This window comes from Epinephelus moara, chromosome 4 (assembly GCF_006386435.1).
Source record: "Epinephelus moara isolate mb chromosome 4, YSFRI_EMoa_1.0, whole genome shotgun sequence".
Classification (NCBI taxonomy): domain Eukaryota; kingdom Metazoa; phylum Chordata; class Actinopteri; order Perciformes; family Serranidae; genus Epinephelus; species Epinephelus moara.
The window spans coordinates 45,147,810-45,162,905 of NC_065509.1; the positions used below are offsets into that span (position 1 = coordinate 45,147,810).

General features: G+C 41.6%; 1 protein-coding gene across 2 annotated transcripts in view; it reads left to right on the forward strand.

Moving 5' to 3' along the window:
- Nucleotides 1-11,203, forward strand: part of fat2 (FAT atypical cadherin 2) — a 120,112-nt gene extending 108,909 nt beyond the window's left edge. The window contains exons 29-30 of one of the 2 annotated variants that reach the window (XR_007569804.1): nucleotides 5,214-7,935; nucleotides 8,068-11,203. Coding sequence is in view for 1 of the 2 variants with exons in the window: in XM_050042525.1 (XP_049898482.1) it covers nucleotides 5,214-5,719 (506 nt within the window). In the remaining variant the exon portion in view is untranslated. Of the gene's footprint in view, nucleotides 1-5,213; nucleotides 7,997-8,067 lie in introns of those variants that run through there. The other variant, XM_050042525.1, reaches the window with a different exon arrangement.
- Nucleotides 11,204-15,096: the final 3,893 nt, after the last annotated feature.

Sequence of the window (15,096 nt, forward strand, 5' to 3'; positions counted from 1 at the left end):
CAAAAGCGTGGACCAATTTTTCTGCATCTTTTCGGGTCAGGATAGGCCTAATTTTCGCAATATTACGCAGATGAAAAAATGCAGTCCGTGAGGTTTGTTTTAAATGAGAATTAAAAGACAAATCTTGATCAAATATTACTCCGAGGTTTCTTACGGTAGTGAGGGTACATGAGGGATAAAATCCAGAGAGCTGCAGACAGAGCTCATGTCTTCATCCTGATCCAGCGTTGTGTGTGTGGAGACAAAACTACACACAGCTGATGGCAGGCACTTCATCGTTAAATCCTACAAGACGTTTGTGTAAAGTTTGGTCAGAATTACTATATGGATTCTTGAGTTATGGCCAAAAACATGATTTTTGAGGTCACTTTGACCTTTGACCACCAAGTTCTAATTAGTTCTTCCTCAAGTCCAAGTGGACGTTTGTGTCAAATTTGAAGAAATTCCCTTGAGGTATTCTTATGATATTGTGTTCACAAGGAAGAGACAGACGCAAGGTCACAGTAACCTCTAACCACAGTAAATCTCTGAACACCAAATTTTAATCAGTTCATCTGTGACTGAAAGTGAACATTGGGGCCACACTGGAAGAAAATCCTCCAAGGCGTTCTTGAGGTAGCACGTTAACAAGAATAAGATAGATGCAAGGTCACAGTGACCTTTGACTTTGACCAAGAATCTAATCAGTTCATCGTTGAGTCCAGGTGGACATTTGTGCCAATGTTACAGAAATTCACTGGATATCATGTTCACAAGAACGAGATGAATGCAAGATCATGGTGACCTTGACCTTTGACCTTCATTCACTGGATTCCTATCAGTTCATTCTTGGGTCCAAGTGGACGTTTGTGTGTCCCTTAAAAAAATCCCACAAGCTGTTCTTGAGATATTGGGTTCACGAGAATGAGATGGATGCAAGGTCACAGCGTCCTTGACCTTTGACCACCAATTCTAATCAGTTCATTCTTGAGTCCAAGTGGACGTTTGGTCATGAATAGCAATATAATTTATCGCGGTTCTCAGCCTATCACTGTGTCGTGATAACATTGAACCATGATTCCCACCTCTAATATGAACATTATTAATATGCATCAAGAAGCGGAGCTGCTTCTGTCGTCTGTCGGCCATGTTTCAGGCTGCGTCACTGATCCGAGCGAGGCCTCTGTTCCTCTCTGCAGCTCTGGTTCTGAACTGTTTATTGAACTGTGCAAAGTGTGAAAACGCTGAGTCGCTTGGATGTTACGTCTGCAGAGGGAGATTTAAAGTAACTGCAGTTTCTCATCTCTTCAGCCTCGAAACATCTTCGTCATTGTGTAAATAACTGTCTCCATCTTTGTCTTCTCATCTCTGTTCACCTCTCGTCTCTCTGCTGACCCGCCTCTCTGATTCTCTCTCTGACAAATCTTCCTCACCCCTTCATTTCATCTCCTCTCTTGATTTTCCTCCTCTTCTCCTCCATCAGCCTCGTCTCCTCTCCCTCCCTCTGAGTATCTCTCCCTCTAACTCTTTCCTCTCAGTGTCACAGTCAAGCAGCAGTCGGGCGTCTGCTCAATATTCTCAGTGTTTCCAGTGACAGCAGGAGGTTTTCTTTTGGAATGTGGTTTTGTCTGAACAAACTGTTTAATGCGTCTGCCTTGTTAATGTGAGATTTTGGGGGATGAAGGGTGAGAATTTGAAGTGGTAATCCTCATTTTAGTTTTCAGATTTTTCCTCCCATCTTTGGTGCTGAGTGCTCAGCGCTGCGAGGTGTTTCCTGTCAGTCAGGCGGTGAGAGTCGAGCTGCAGCTCAGCAGGACACACCGATCAGTTACTGTTCACAGACGCTCACTTAATAACAGCTGCTTCCTGTTAAAGTCCGAACATCATAATGTTGACATTGTGTCCCATGGTGGACACCTCAGACATCACATGAGATCAACCAGGTGCATTTCTACATTATTTCAAACTGCACACGTACAGAAACAAATTTACCTTGAATAATGTCATTTCTAAGGACTTCATTCATTGTTTCATGCGTATGACATAGTTCAAGGATTCAAGGATCTTTTATTGTCATTCACATCATATTTACATGCAGTGGAACGAAATTCCGATTCTCAGGTCCCAGTGTAGCCCATGTAAACAAAACAAATATAGACAATAAATATAAAAATATGAAAAAATTATAGTTTCTCATCAGGAGCTGTTCAGGTCTTTGCACAGCGAGTCCGTCTTTTCATCTGAAGGTGTCGCACGTAAGGAAATCATTACGACCTCACAGGGTGTCACACTGACTCTTTTAAGTTTTCAGAGCAGGTTCAGTTTTTTGTGTTTTTATGCCTCTGCGCCGGTGACAGCCATTATGTTTACGAGCTGTGCATACGTACATATATATATCCGAATCTACGTCAGATTCTCATGAATGCGAGGTGATAATTCTAGTGTTCATCTAGAGAGCTGTTTGACCAAGAATCAGTGAAGAGAAGGTGGTGGCAGGACACGTCTGCATCCACAGAGAGGAACAGGTCACACAGTATCATTTCATAACTCGGACAGCTACTGTCAGCAGGTCAGTAATGTTCAGGTGGATGATGATGAGGAAGAGGAGGATGTGGACGACACATAGACAGACAGGGAGGGGACTCCAGTGCAGAGAAGCAGGGGACAAATGTGTCTTTTCATTTCGTCTCACTGTGAAAATATTTGCTACGAATAGAACAATACAACACAGCTGACTCAGTGTGCGAGGTTTCTGTGTGTGATGTACGTACACAAGGTCCAGTTTAAGAAGAGCTGATTTAATGCAGAGACACACAGGCAGGTGTGTTTCAGCAGGGTTGAGTGACGACAGCGTGTTTACAGCTCTGCGGCGCTAAACAATGCTGTCCAACCTGCAGCAGCAGATTTAAACAGTCTGCTGCTCTGACTTGTTATCAGCACACGGACGAGGACGTGATGAGTGTTTGAAGGTCTGGGACTTTAGTCTGAGATTAGTCTGAGGGAAATATTGAAGAGATAAAATGTTGGGAGCACACAGAGGGATGAAGAAGAGCTTATCATCAAGGCCGCCCTTGGATTGTCTTAATGTTAGTTGATTGTAATTCTGTTGATCCAGACGAGAGGATTATTCCAAGTCTGTGGTCATTAGAAGTCAGATCAGTCGCAGATATTAAAGGAGATGTGGTGACTTTAGGACGACTAATGAAACCCACACCACTTCACATCCACGCTGAAGGATTTCACATGCAAATACTCAAAGCGTTTCTTAAAGCTCAAATCCATCCTGCACGCCCGCACAGCACCGACTGTCCCGCTGGTTATCAGTCTGTCAGGGACAGGAAGTGCTGATCAGAGCTGTGCTCAGTCTGAGAGCTTTAAAACATCTCTCTGATGGTGTGGACGAACAAACACGACAAACAGCACTGTCACTTTTTACGCACATACACAAAATGTGTTGTTTAGTCTCACATCACCACAATCACAGACTTCAGTTAGTCACAAACCTCTCAGCTCATTTCCTGTTTTAATAAAGACGTGTTGTAGACTAAACGCCCTGGACAGACATGCAGCCAATCAGAGCATCAAAATCTATGCCTTGGACAGGCACCCTGAGCAGTTGGGGGTTTGGTGCCTTGCTCAGGGGGCCTTGTCAGTGCCCAGGAGGCAAACTGGCACCTCTCCAGCTGCCAGTCCATGCTCCATACTTGGTACGTACGGGAACTTGAGCTGGTGACCCTCAGGTTCCCAACCCAGGTCTCTATGGACTGAGCTGCTGCCGCTCAGAGACGACAGTCACAGTTCATTTTGCTTTTAATAAGCCGACACTCATTAACTGGTGACCAGCTAATTAACTTTTAAGAAACGTTAGGTGATGTACAAGAGGTGCTGAGCGGGGACTACAGTTCAGGTCTCTGCTCACTGAGTCTGTTTTCTTCGTCCAAAGACAATGAATACAACCTCACGTTGTGTCACGTTTAGATACTGACTCTGAAACTTTTGTCAATCATTTAAGTTTTTGAACAGGTTGAGTTTTCTGCATTTTGATGCCTCCGTGCTGACGATGGCTTCGTCCAGAGGCGTCGTGTTCCCAGGTGTCCATACACATATACACACGTGTGTCCCATTCTCGTGAATGTGATATCTTTAGAACACCTTCAGATCATTTCCCCAAATTTGGCACAAATATTGATTTGGACTGGAGGATGGACTGATTAGAATTTGGTGGTCAAAGGTCAAGGTGTGACTGCAAGTGTAGAGCTGGGTCGTTGACTAATCAGAAAGATCTAATCAGAAGATCAGGGGTTTGATCCCTTGGGACAAACGTCCACTTGGGCTTAAAATAAACTGATTAGATTTTGGTGGTCAGAGTTCAAAGGTCAGTGTGACTTTGACTCAGTGAGCTTTAGCGCCATGTGTTGGTGACATATTAATGTGTCATGATGTAAATATTTTGCCTGTTCTTTGCTGACAGACAGACAGACAGACGACCCGCTGCGTTTACCTGCTGAAAGCTCACTGCCCGCCCTCTGGTCTACACTGGTTAGCTAACGTTAGCTTTGGCTGCTCTGCACTGTGCACCACCTGGGTAGGGTAGGAGCGAGCTACTGGCGCCAAAGGGTGGGAGATACCACCCTTTGGCGCCAGTGGCTGTGTGACACAGCGCCAGAATCACAGATATTAATACTTTTTATTGTTAAAGGTGGCTTTGTTATGAGGGGTAAAGCAGCGTGCCATAATTTATGAGGTGAATAATAGTCTGCAGCTACTGATGACCAATTATAGTCTGAAATGTAACATTAACCAGTACTGAAGATCTGATTAGACTAGACAGTGAACGTTTCTGCAGTTGTACATGTCTGCCCATTGGCGTCTTTGCACTGATGTGACCGATCCTGATGTGTAAAGTAATGACTTCGTATTGTTGAGACGAAACAATTAGTCGGTCTGTGAACTCTCCATGAAACTGAGAAATGTCCGTCACAGGTTCCCAGTAATGATTTTAACGTCTTTGTTTTGTCTGAAACTCAAACTGTCAGTTTACAGTCACAGAAATCAGAGAGAAACATTTGAGAATCTGGAGCTGACACATATTTACATGTTTGATTAATAACTGACTTTTATCAATACACTAATTGGTTAATTAACTCATATTATATCCAATGATCTGTTCTGTCGCAGCGTTTGATGAACAGTGGATGTAGAGTTGACTCTGACCACATGTGCTCTGTCCTCAGTCTATCCCGCAGACCCTGATTACTACGGCCGCCCTGCCGTCCAGGAGTTCCCCCAGTTTGACATCGTAGAGGACGCCTACTCCACCTCCACCATGGACTCACGGAGGAACTCTCGATTCGGCGGCTTCCCGTTCCCGCTGGATCGCTGCGACCGCCGCGCTCCCCTCCCGCCCTGCTACAGCAACCAGAACCTGGACGACTTCCTGGGTCCTGACGGACTTCCTCTGCCCAGCTCCCAGTGCCCCAACGAGTACACCGCCATCAGCTACTACCCCACGCAGCACACCCGCAGCCTGGACAACGTCTCTGCAGGATACAAGAGACTAAGCATGCGTCTGAGTGTCGCCATGCCATCGTACGCAGAGCAAGCCAGCCCGCCGCCACCACCGCCGCCACCAAACCCCGCCCAGCCTCAGACGAGACCGGCGGGACAGAACCAGCGGAGCTACGACGGGCTGAGTATGGTGGAGAGCGACTACGGGAGCTGTGAGGAGGTGATGTTTTAGGGCTGGTGGTTATGAAACAGTACGAGTACACTTCACCATGTTTGACGGCAGCTCTGTGTACGCGTACACGTCTCAGCCTGACTCTTTGAAACTAATGAACAGCAGCTCAGCGGGCGCTCTCTCAGAGATCTGACTCTTTTCTCCACAGATGAAAGCGCCGCGTGAAACAACGCTTCATTTGTTTGACTTTTCAAAGTAGTGTAGTCGTGCTGTGCTAGACGAGGCGGGGGTAATTCGGCTCCGTTCCCTTACCTCCATGCTTTAAGTTCAGCAGGAGTTCACGCCTTTGTCTGAGACGCACTGCCGAGAGTGCTCGTTAACTTGTTAGGGTTGTGAAATAGTATTACTGACTTGACTGTGGGCTGATTCAGAGTCACAATATGGCGAGACTTTTTCAGAAGACGAGTCGGCCCTGTGCTGCTGCACCTAATCTCGTCCAGCTCCACCAAACACTGACAGTGGCATGTTCACCGTGCAGCGTGTGATGTGTCGGGCAGGTGGAACACACGGTTGCCATGACAGCGGCCAGCGTGACATTCAGACAACAGTGTTCATTTATGATGAAACGCTGATAACAAGCTGTGATGATGCGTCATGTCAGAGGCGTTCATCATGCCGACACTCTGCTGCATGTGTGTGTTCATTTATCTGACCAGCAGCTGGTGTCGGCCCACTGTTTCACACCTGAAGGTATTAAAGTGACACTGAGCACATTTCACGCAGGATAAACATTTCACTGACTCTTTAATCTGCTTCTTGTTGCTGTTGTTTCTTGTTGCTCTCTGTGAGAAAGGCGGAGGCTGGATCCTCATCAGAATAAAAAGATGAAAGCCGCACATGGCGGTGACACGGTCGATGTTCGTGGTGAAGTCGATGTGTTTGAGTGTTTGTAGTTTCACTGCTGTAAATTCTGTTTAAATCTGTTGGACTGTAATTAGTGTGAACGAGGTCTCAGTGTTTCAGTGTTCGTGCTCTGCCCCGATCATAAAGGGAAGAAAAAGTGTCCATGCAGCCATTTTAAATGGTGTAAATATTCAGATGAAAGAAAAACTTGTTTTGGTCCAGAGTTTGTTTTTTATGCAACATATTAAAAAGTGAACGTGTTAAACTGAGTTTTAGAGTCTGTGTTAGCTGCAGTTTCTAAAGTCGACTCACAGTTCAGAGCCACAATTACACATCATCATCATTTCATCAATATTTCTTTCATAGAGAGTTTAAAGCAAAAATGAATAATGATAAAACTGGAGCTAACAAGTGTTTCATGTTTTTAATTAAAGGTAGACTCTGCAGGACTGTTAGTGACGCTCGTCAGTCACAGTGAAAGTAAAAGCCGACCTCAGATTCACTTGTTTCAACACGTTCTCATCCCAACTCATCAAATATCACCGTTTGATCAGAGGACTTTATCGTCTACATGTGACGTGCGACGTATCGTCCTGCGTCAGCTGTTGATGTTCAGAGACGCTGTGTTAATTTACACCTGTTATATGCATTGTGTCTTTTCAAAATAAACTTCTGTTTCCACAGGAAATGTTCAGCTCTGCTCCTTAAAGTCACCATAACACCTGGAACTAATGCACGTGGTTAGGTTTAGAAAAAACCTCTCCTGTCTAAGGAGAGCAGCTGGAGTGAAAGTCCAGGGTTTGTTGGACCCATCCACCTCCTCTCCTCAGCTCCAGCAGCATTTCAAACTGACACTGTTCGGTGGCGTATCATACCACCACAAAAGGTGTCATTTGGCGTCTGTGTCTGGCGCCAGTGGTGATATTTGATGAGTTCAGAATAAACAGGCTGGTACCTGACATCCTGGGAATGAGGACAGTTTGGTGAACAGGAGCATATTCTTCTCAATTCAGGTTGATCATTTTATTTTTGGTTTTTATTTTCCTCGACCTGTATTCACCGTCTGTCTCTTGAAGCCCCGCCCTCCTGAAAAAGCCCAGTCTGCTTTGATTGGTTAGCGTTTCCAGGTTGTCCATAGCTCGGCGTCTCTGCTCTGTCACTGCAGCAGGGAACGACTCTAACAAAGTATTGTGGCACTTTTTACTGTGAGAAATCAGCAGCAAAAGTTTCTACACACAACTCGCCATGTTCCAGCAGCAATATGATCAAAAATCAACAATAGCACCTGAGTTTGCATGTTTCGTTGTTGTTAGCATGTAGCTACATGTAGCAGGGAGTATAGTTTCACTTTGTACCCTGAAAAAAAAAAAAAAGTCACCAATAAAAGCTTCTAAACCAAAATCTTCACAACAGGACATGTTCCAGCAGGAATGTGATGCCNCTGTCACAGAAACACCGGAAATGACACAACTCGCTTACCGCAATACGTCAGCACGTCAGTCCAGGTGTCACCAATAAAAGCTTCTAAACCAAAATCTTCACAACAGGACATGTTCCAGCAGGAATGTGATGCCAAATCAGGGATATATTAACATCAGCAACCAAAAGTTTCCCTGACGTTAGCATGTAGCTACATGTAGTAGTGTATGTAAGGTAAACAGATGACCATAGAAAGAAATCTGTCACCGGCTGACGTCAGCTCGTCTCATATTCAGAACTGTCTGAAGGTTTTTACTCACAGAGTTCAGTGTCACATACGTTCACCTCATTATTTAAAACTTGGACTGCGTGTAATAAAAACATTTCACATTTTAACGTCACATTCATGACAGGAAATAAGGAAAAGTTTAACAGGTCTCCTCTGACAGAACCACAGAGCCACATGCATTATGTAGGAGTTGACACAGTAAGTGTGATAAAGACTGTTTGAGTTTGTCCTCTCAGCAGTTTCCTCTTCAGTCTGTCTTCATACTCGAAGCTCAGATCAGATTGTTTCATATCATCCGTCACAAAAACAACGAGTGTCAGTGAGCGATGATACGACTCAAACAAGCGTCTGTTGGCTGCTTTGTGAATTCCAGCGCAGATAAACAGCCTCTCAGATCAGATCTGAAAGACAGATCAGATTTTCAGCTGTGTGGACACTTTGTGTTTTTTGGCAAACGCTGGCTGAATGCGCTGTTTACCGCCGCCGCCTTTGTGTAAACGTGTCGGGCTGCAGATGATGCATGTAAAATCAAAGCAACTGGGTTTTTACATGGCTCCTGGGGTCCTGGGGGCCGGCGAGATAAACAGGACACGAGGGCGCTGGGCAGACTGGGGAAAGGAATCCAGGTGATTCAGACAGGTTCGTCAGTATCAGCCTGTCGTTTGTTGTTAACGTCCTGACGGTCAGATCGCTCCCATCTGGCACCGTAACAGGCTGAATCAAAGCACACACGCACACACACACACACACACACACACACACACACACTCTGCAGATATTAATGCAGATTTAGTCTCTGCTGTTTTTACTGCAGTCGTGCTGAGCTGCTGCTGGGCTGTGGCTCTGTCTCTAAAACAGGACGATGGAAAGAGACGAGAGGTTTGGAAACAGAATTCAGGACGCATCGAGAGACGCTCGTACGTGCAGCATCAGGGAGTGTAACAGATTTCAGACGTTGATTCTGACTCGTGTTTTGTCTGATACAGAAAAATATCTCTGGTCTGAAATGAGAGATCTGAGATCTTCAGAATCATCAATCCGTCCAGTCAGAGAATCCTGAGCTGTCACTGAAGGAACACTTCAACAAAAACAGCCAGCTCGTCTATGTTGTACTTTAGTAAGTAAATCTATCAGGCTTCTCACTGAGGACCGGACGTCTGAGTTAGCTTCTTGTAAAATACACAACATCTCACTTTAAGTCTCAACACATGCAACATGTAACATGTTTATTCATGCATCGTTACCAACAGAAAGTAATGCACCACGAATACGTTTATTACCCATGAAACTCTGACGGCTGTGATCAGCTGATGAACGCACTGACATGAGTAAAGAAGAAAGAAGAGTGAAAGTCTTCATAAGGACACAGGTTTGGGGGTGGATGGGTCAAACAAGCACAGGACTTTTCCCAGGAGATGAGTGTTCATGTCCCGTCTGAAACCAAGTGAACTTTGAGTTATTTTAAGGTACGTGTTCATGTTACCTGAACTAAGTCTCTTTACGTGACGTATGGAACGTGATGATGTCCAACCGTGTTACTTTTCCTAAACCTGACCTGAGTTATTTTACTTTCTTCATTCAAACATTCGTAACTTAATATTTCTATGCCAGACATCAGTAATTTTATCTACTAAACCTAGCCTACGTCACTTTGCTTTACGATGACACCCAACCATGTTTCCTTTCCGAAGCATAACCTTTATTTTTCTAAAACTAACTTACGTAACTCTACCCTCCTAAAACTAACCTGCGTAACTTAACGTTAAGTACGTGACATGAGGTCTCCCAATCATCATTTTTCTCTCTGATCTAACGTGGGCAACTTTACTTAAGTTAAGGATTTTTCTCCTTGACCTAAAATAACTGATAGTGGCGCTAATTTGTTGGGCACTACTTTACTAGATATCATACAAAGTGTTGGGTCGTTGGTGTATTTCACAGGAATAGGCTAGCCGTTTTCTCCTGCCTCTGCTTTTTGTGCTAGGCTAAGCTAAACATACAGCAGAGCTCCAAGGCAAGTAAGTAATCTCCCAACATGTTGGAGTGTTCTGTAAATAAACTGTTTTTAAAGTTCAAGTGTATCCTCAAGATTTAAGAGCAATACATTTTACCATACGTAAAGGATAAAAATTAAGTTGTTTAGCCAGAGAAAGCAGACGGTCTGAGCCACAGACACTGAGACAGCATCTTTCAAATGGTCAAAAAGTTGTCAAGCATTTGAGTCTTTTAAATTTCACATAATGGATTAATAATATTTAATGAGCACTGACGTTTTGCAGTTTTCCATGACGCTCCATGTATTCCTGCTGCATTTCCTGTTTCAGTCCGAGCATTGCACTGAAAACTAAATAAGCAAGAAGTGACTATTTCTGAAGACCAGTGAAAGTGTTGTATCATAAAAAAAAAGCTAAATCAACCATGCTGTTATAATAAATGCTCAAATATGTCGAACTTACCAACATTTACATTTGAGTCACTGAATTCCTGCTGTTCTCAAATTAATCATTTTCTAAACTTTAGGCCGGTGTCGTCTCTGCTTTACTCAGATTTTGAACTCATATTGTGAAATGTGACAGCGTGTCACTGACTCCTCCTCACAGTGTCGTGGTACGTCATGGGTTAATGTGTAACGTCCGTCTGTCTCTGGTGGTTCAACTGTGACGTGTTTGAGAGAGAACATCTATAGTGTGCAGGTGTTGTGTTGTACATACAGTGTGTATCTGTGCTGTAGATTGTTGTTTGTGCAGAATATGACTTCACTTGAATGTACGTTACTTTTCTTGTTATTCATAAAGTTTATTTTTTTGAATCAATGTGGGCCGCCCCATGTTTGACCCTGGTGTTTCTCTGTGAGAGATTTTATTACGATGCCGCCTTTTCCTTTTGTTTTCCAGTATTGTAAAGAGAATATATGAATAAAGATATTATCTTCTATAAACATCAGTTGAAGATGTCAAACTTCTTGCTTCATGTTTCAGCATCCGTCTAAACACACACATCTGTGACTCTACTGCCTGCAAAGAAGAGAAAAACTTTAAGCCATCTCCAGACAGGATTAGTGTTATCTGAGGAAATCATGAGTAATTTGAATTTGCCCATGCACATCGGTGAGTCACACACACATGGTAAAATTATTTTCTGAGTTAGTCGCAAACACATCAACTGAGAAATTCACTGGAGCAAACAGAGGTCTGATCAGTCTGCACTTCAGGGGAGGAAGTTCAGATGATGACAACAACAAGCAGCGTTTAATGAAACTTTGTTAAGTAAAGATTTTTAAAAAAGTGTCTTTATCTGTATTTTAAAAAAAATAAAAAGTCAGTTTATGATGTCGTAAAAAAAAAAGTCCTCATTGTGTATGTCTTAAAAAAAGTCGTAGTATAGTATGTAACAAAAAAAAGTTGAAAGAAATCATAATATAGTATGTCATGAAAAGCATTTAAGCAGGGTTGGATGCACTGTGTGCCTGGCAGAAGGAAGGGGCGGGGCCAAAGGTGTGCTGATCCTTGGCAGCACAGACTAGTATAGGGTGTCATGAAAAAGGAAATTGAAAAAAATAAAAGAATTGCTATACATGTGTGAGAAAAATTGTTATAAAGAAAGACAAGGTATATTATGGACAAAAAACTGTCTAAATAATGAAAAATAATAATACTGTGTAAATTGCATAGTATAAAATATACTATACAAAGACATTTTTTCATGATTTCCAACGACATGCTATACTGTGATTTTTTTTTATGATTTCGGACGGCATGCTATACTATGACGTTTTTTCATGATTTCGGATGAAACACTATACTACGATGGTTTTTCATGATTTCGGACGACATGCTATACTATGATGTTTTTTCATGATTTCCGATGAAACACAATATTATGATGCTTTTTCATGATTTCGGACGACATACTATACTATGACGTTTTTTCATGATTTCAGATGACACACTATACTGTGATGTTTTTTTCATGATTTGGGACGACATGCTATACTATGACATTTTTTCATGATTTCAGACAACACGCTATACTAGGATGTTTATTCAAGATTTCAGACGACATGTTGTACTATCACGTTTTTTCATGATTTCGGACGACATGCTATACTATGATGTTTTTTCATGATTTCGGACGACATGCTATAGTATGACGTTTTTTCATGATTTCAGACGACACGCTATGCTATGATGTTTTTTCATGACTTCAGACGACGTGCTATTCTATGACGTTTTTTCATGATTTCGGACGACACGCTATACTATGACGTTTTTTCATGATTTCGGACGACATGCTATACTATGATGTTTTTTCATGATTTCGGACGACACACATTACTATGACGTTTTGTCATGATTTGGGAGGACATGCTATGCTATGACGTCTTTTCATGATTTCGGACGACATGCTATACTATGACGTTTTTTCATGATTTCGGACGACATGCTATAGTATGACGTTTTTTCATGATTTCAGACGACAGGCTATGCTATGATGTTTTTTCATGACTTCAGACGACATGCTATACTATGACGTTTTTTCATGATTTCGGACAACATGCTATACTATGACGTTTTGTTATGATTCCGGATGACATGCTATACTATGATGTTTTTTCATGATTTCGGACGATGTGCTATACTATGAAGTTTTTTCATAATTTCGATCGACACGCTGTACTATGACGTTTTTTCATGATTTTTGACGCAATGCTATACTATGACGTTTTTTCATGATTTCAGACAACACGCTATACTATGATGTTTTTTCAAGATTTCAGACGACATACTATAGTATGACGTTTTTTCATAATTTCGCTCGACATGCTATAGCATGACGTTTTTTCATGATTTCGGACAACATGTTATACCATGATGTTTTGTTAAGATTTCGGACGACACGCTATACTATGACGTTTTTTCATGATTTTGGACGACACGCTATGCTATGACGTTTTTTAATGATGTCGGACGACACGCTATACTATGACGTTTTTTCATAATTTCGGTCGACACGCTGTACTATGACGTTTTTTCATGATTTTTGACGAAATGCTATACTATGACGTTTTTTCATGATTTCAGACGACATGCTATACTATGATGTTTTTTCAAGATTTCAGACGGCATGCTATACTATGATGTTTTTTCATGATTTCAGTCGACACGCTATACTATGACGTTTTTTCATGATTTCAGACGACATGCTATACTATGACGTTTTTTCATAATTTCAGTCGACACGCTGTACTATGACGTTTTTTCATGATTTCAGACAACATGCTATACTATGATGTTTTTTCATAATTTCGGTCGACATGCTATATTATGACGTTTTTTCATGATTCCGGACGACATGCTATACTATGACTTTTTGTCATGATTTCAGACAACACGCTATACTATGACATTTTTTCATGATTTTGGACGACATGCTATACTATGACGTTTTTTCATGATTTCGGACGACATGCTATACTATGATGTTTTTTCATAATTTCGGTCGACACGCTTTACTATCACGTTTTTTCATGATTTCAGACGACTTGCTATACTATGACGTTTTTTCATGATTTCGGAAGACACGCTATATCACGTGTTTTTCATGATTTTGGACGACATGCTATACTGTGATGTTTTTTCATGATTTCAGACGACACGCTATACTATGATGTTTTTTCATGATTTCAGACGACACGCTATACTGTCACTTTTTTTCATGATTTGGGACGACATGTTATACTATGAGATTTTTTCATGATTTGGGACGACATGCTATGCTATGAGATTTTTTCATGATTTGGGATGACATGCTATACTATGATATTTTTTCATGATTTGGGACGACATACTATACTATGACATTTTTTCATGATTTGGGACAACATACCATACTATGACGTTTTTTCATAATTTCGGTCGACATGCTATACTATGACGTTTTTTCATGATTTCAGACGACATGCTATTCTATCACGTTTTTTCATGATTTCGGACGACACACTATATGATGTTTTTTCATGATGTCGGATGACATGCTATATATGATGTTTTTTCATAATTTCGGTCGCCATGGTATATTATGACGTTTTTTCATGATTTCAGACGACACGCTATACTATGACGTTTTTTCATGATTTTGGACGACAGGCTATGCTATGACATTTTTTCATGATTTAGGACGACATGCTATACTATGACATTTTTTCATGATTTGGGACGACTAGCTATGCTATGACTTTTTTTCATGATTTCGGACGACATGCTATACTATGATGTTTTTTCATGATTTCGGAAGACACGCTATACTATGACGTTTTTTCATGATTTCAGACGACACGCTATACCATGACGTTTTTTCATGATTTCAGACAACACGCTATACTATGATGTTTTTTCTTGATTTAAGACGACAAGCTATACTATGATGTTTTTTCATGATTTCAGATTACACACTATACTGTGATGTTTTTTCATGATTTGGGACGACATGCTATACTATGACGTTTTTTCATGATGTCGGACGACATGCTATACTATGACGTTTTTTCATGATGTCGGACGACACACATTACTATGACGTTTTTTCATGATTTCGGACAACATGCTATACTATGACGTTTTGTTATGATTCCGGATGACATGCTATACTATGATGTTTTTTCATGATTTCGGACGATGTGCTATACTATGAAGTTTTTTCATAATTTCGATCGACACGCTGTACTATGACGTTTTTTCATGATTTTTGACGCAATGCTATACTATGACGTTTTTTCATGATTTCAGACAACACGCTATACTATGATGTTTTTTCAAGATTTCAGACG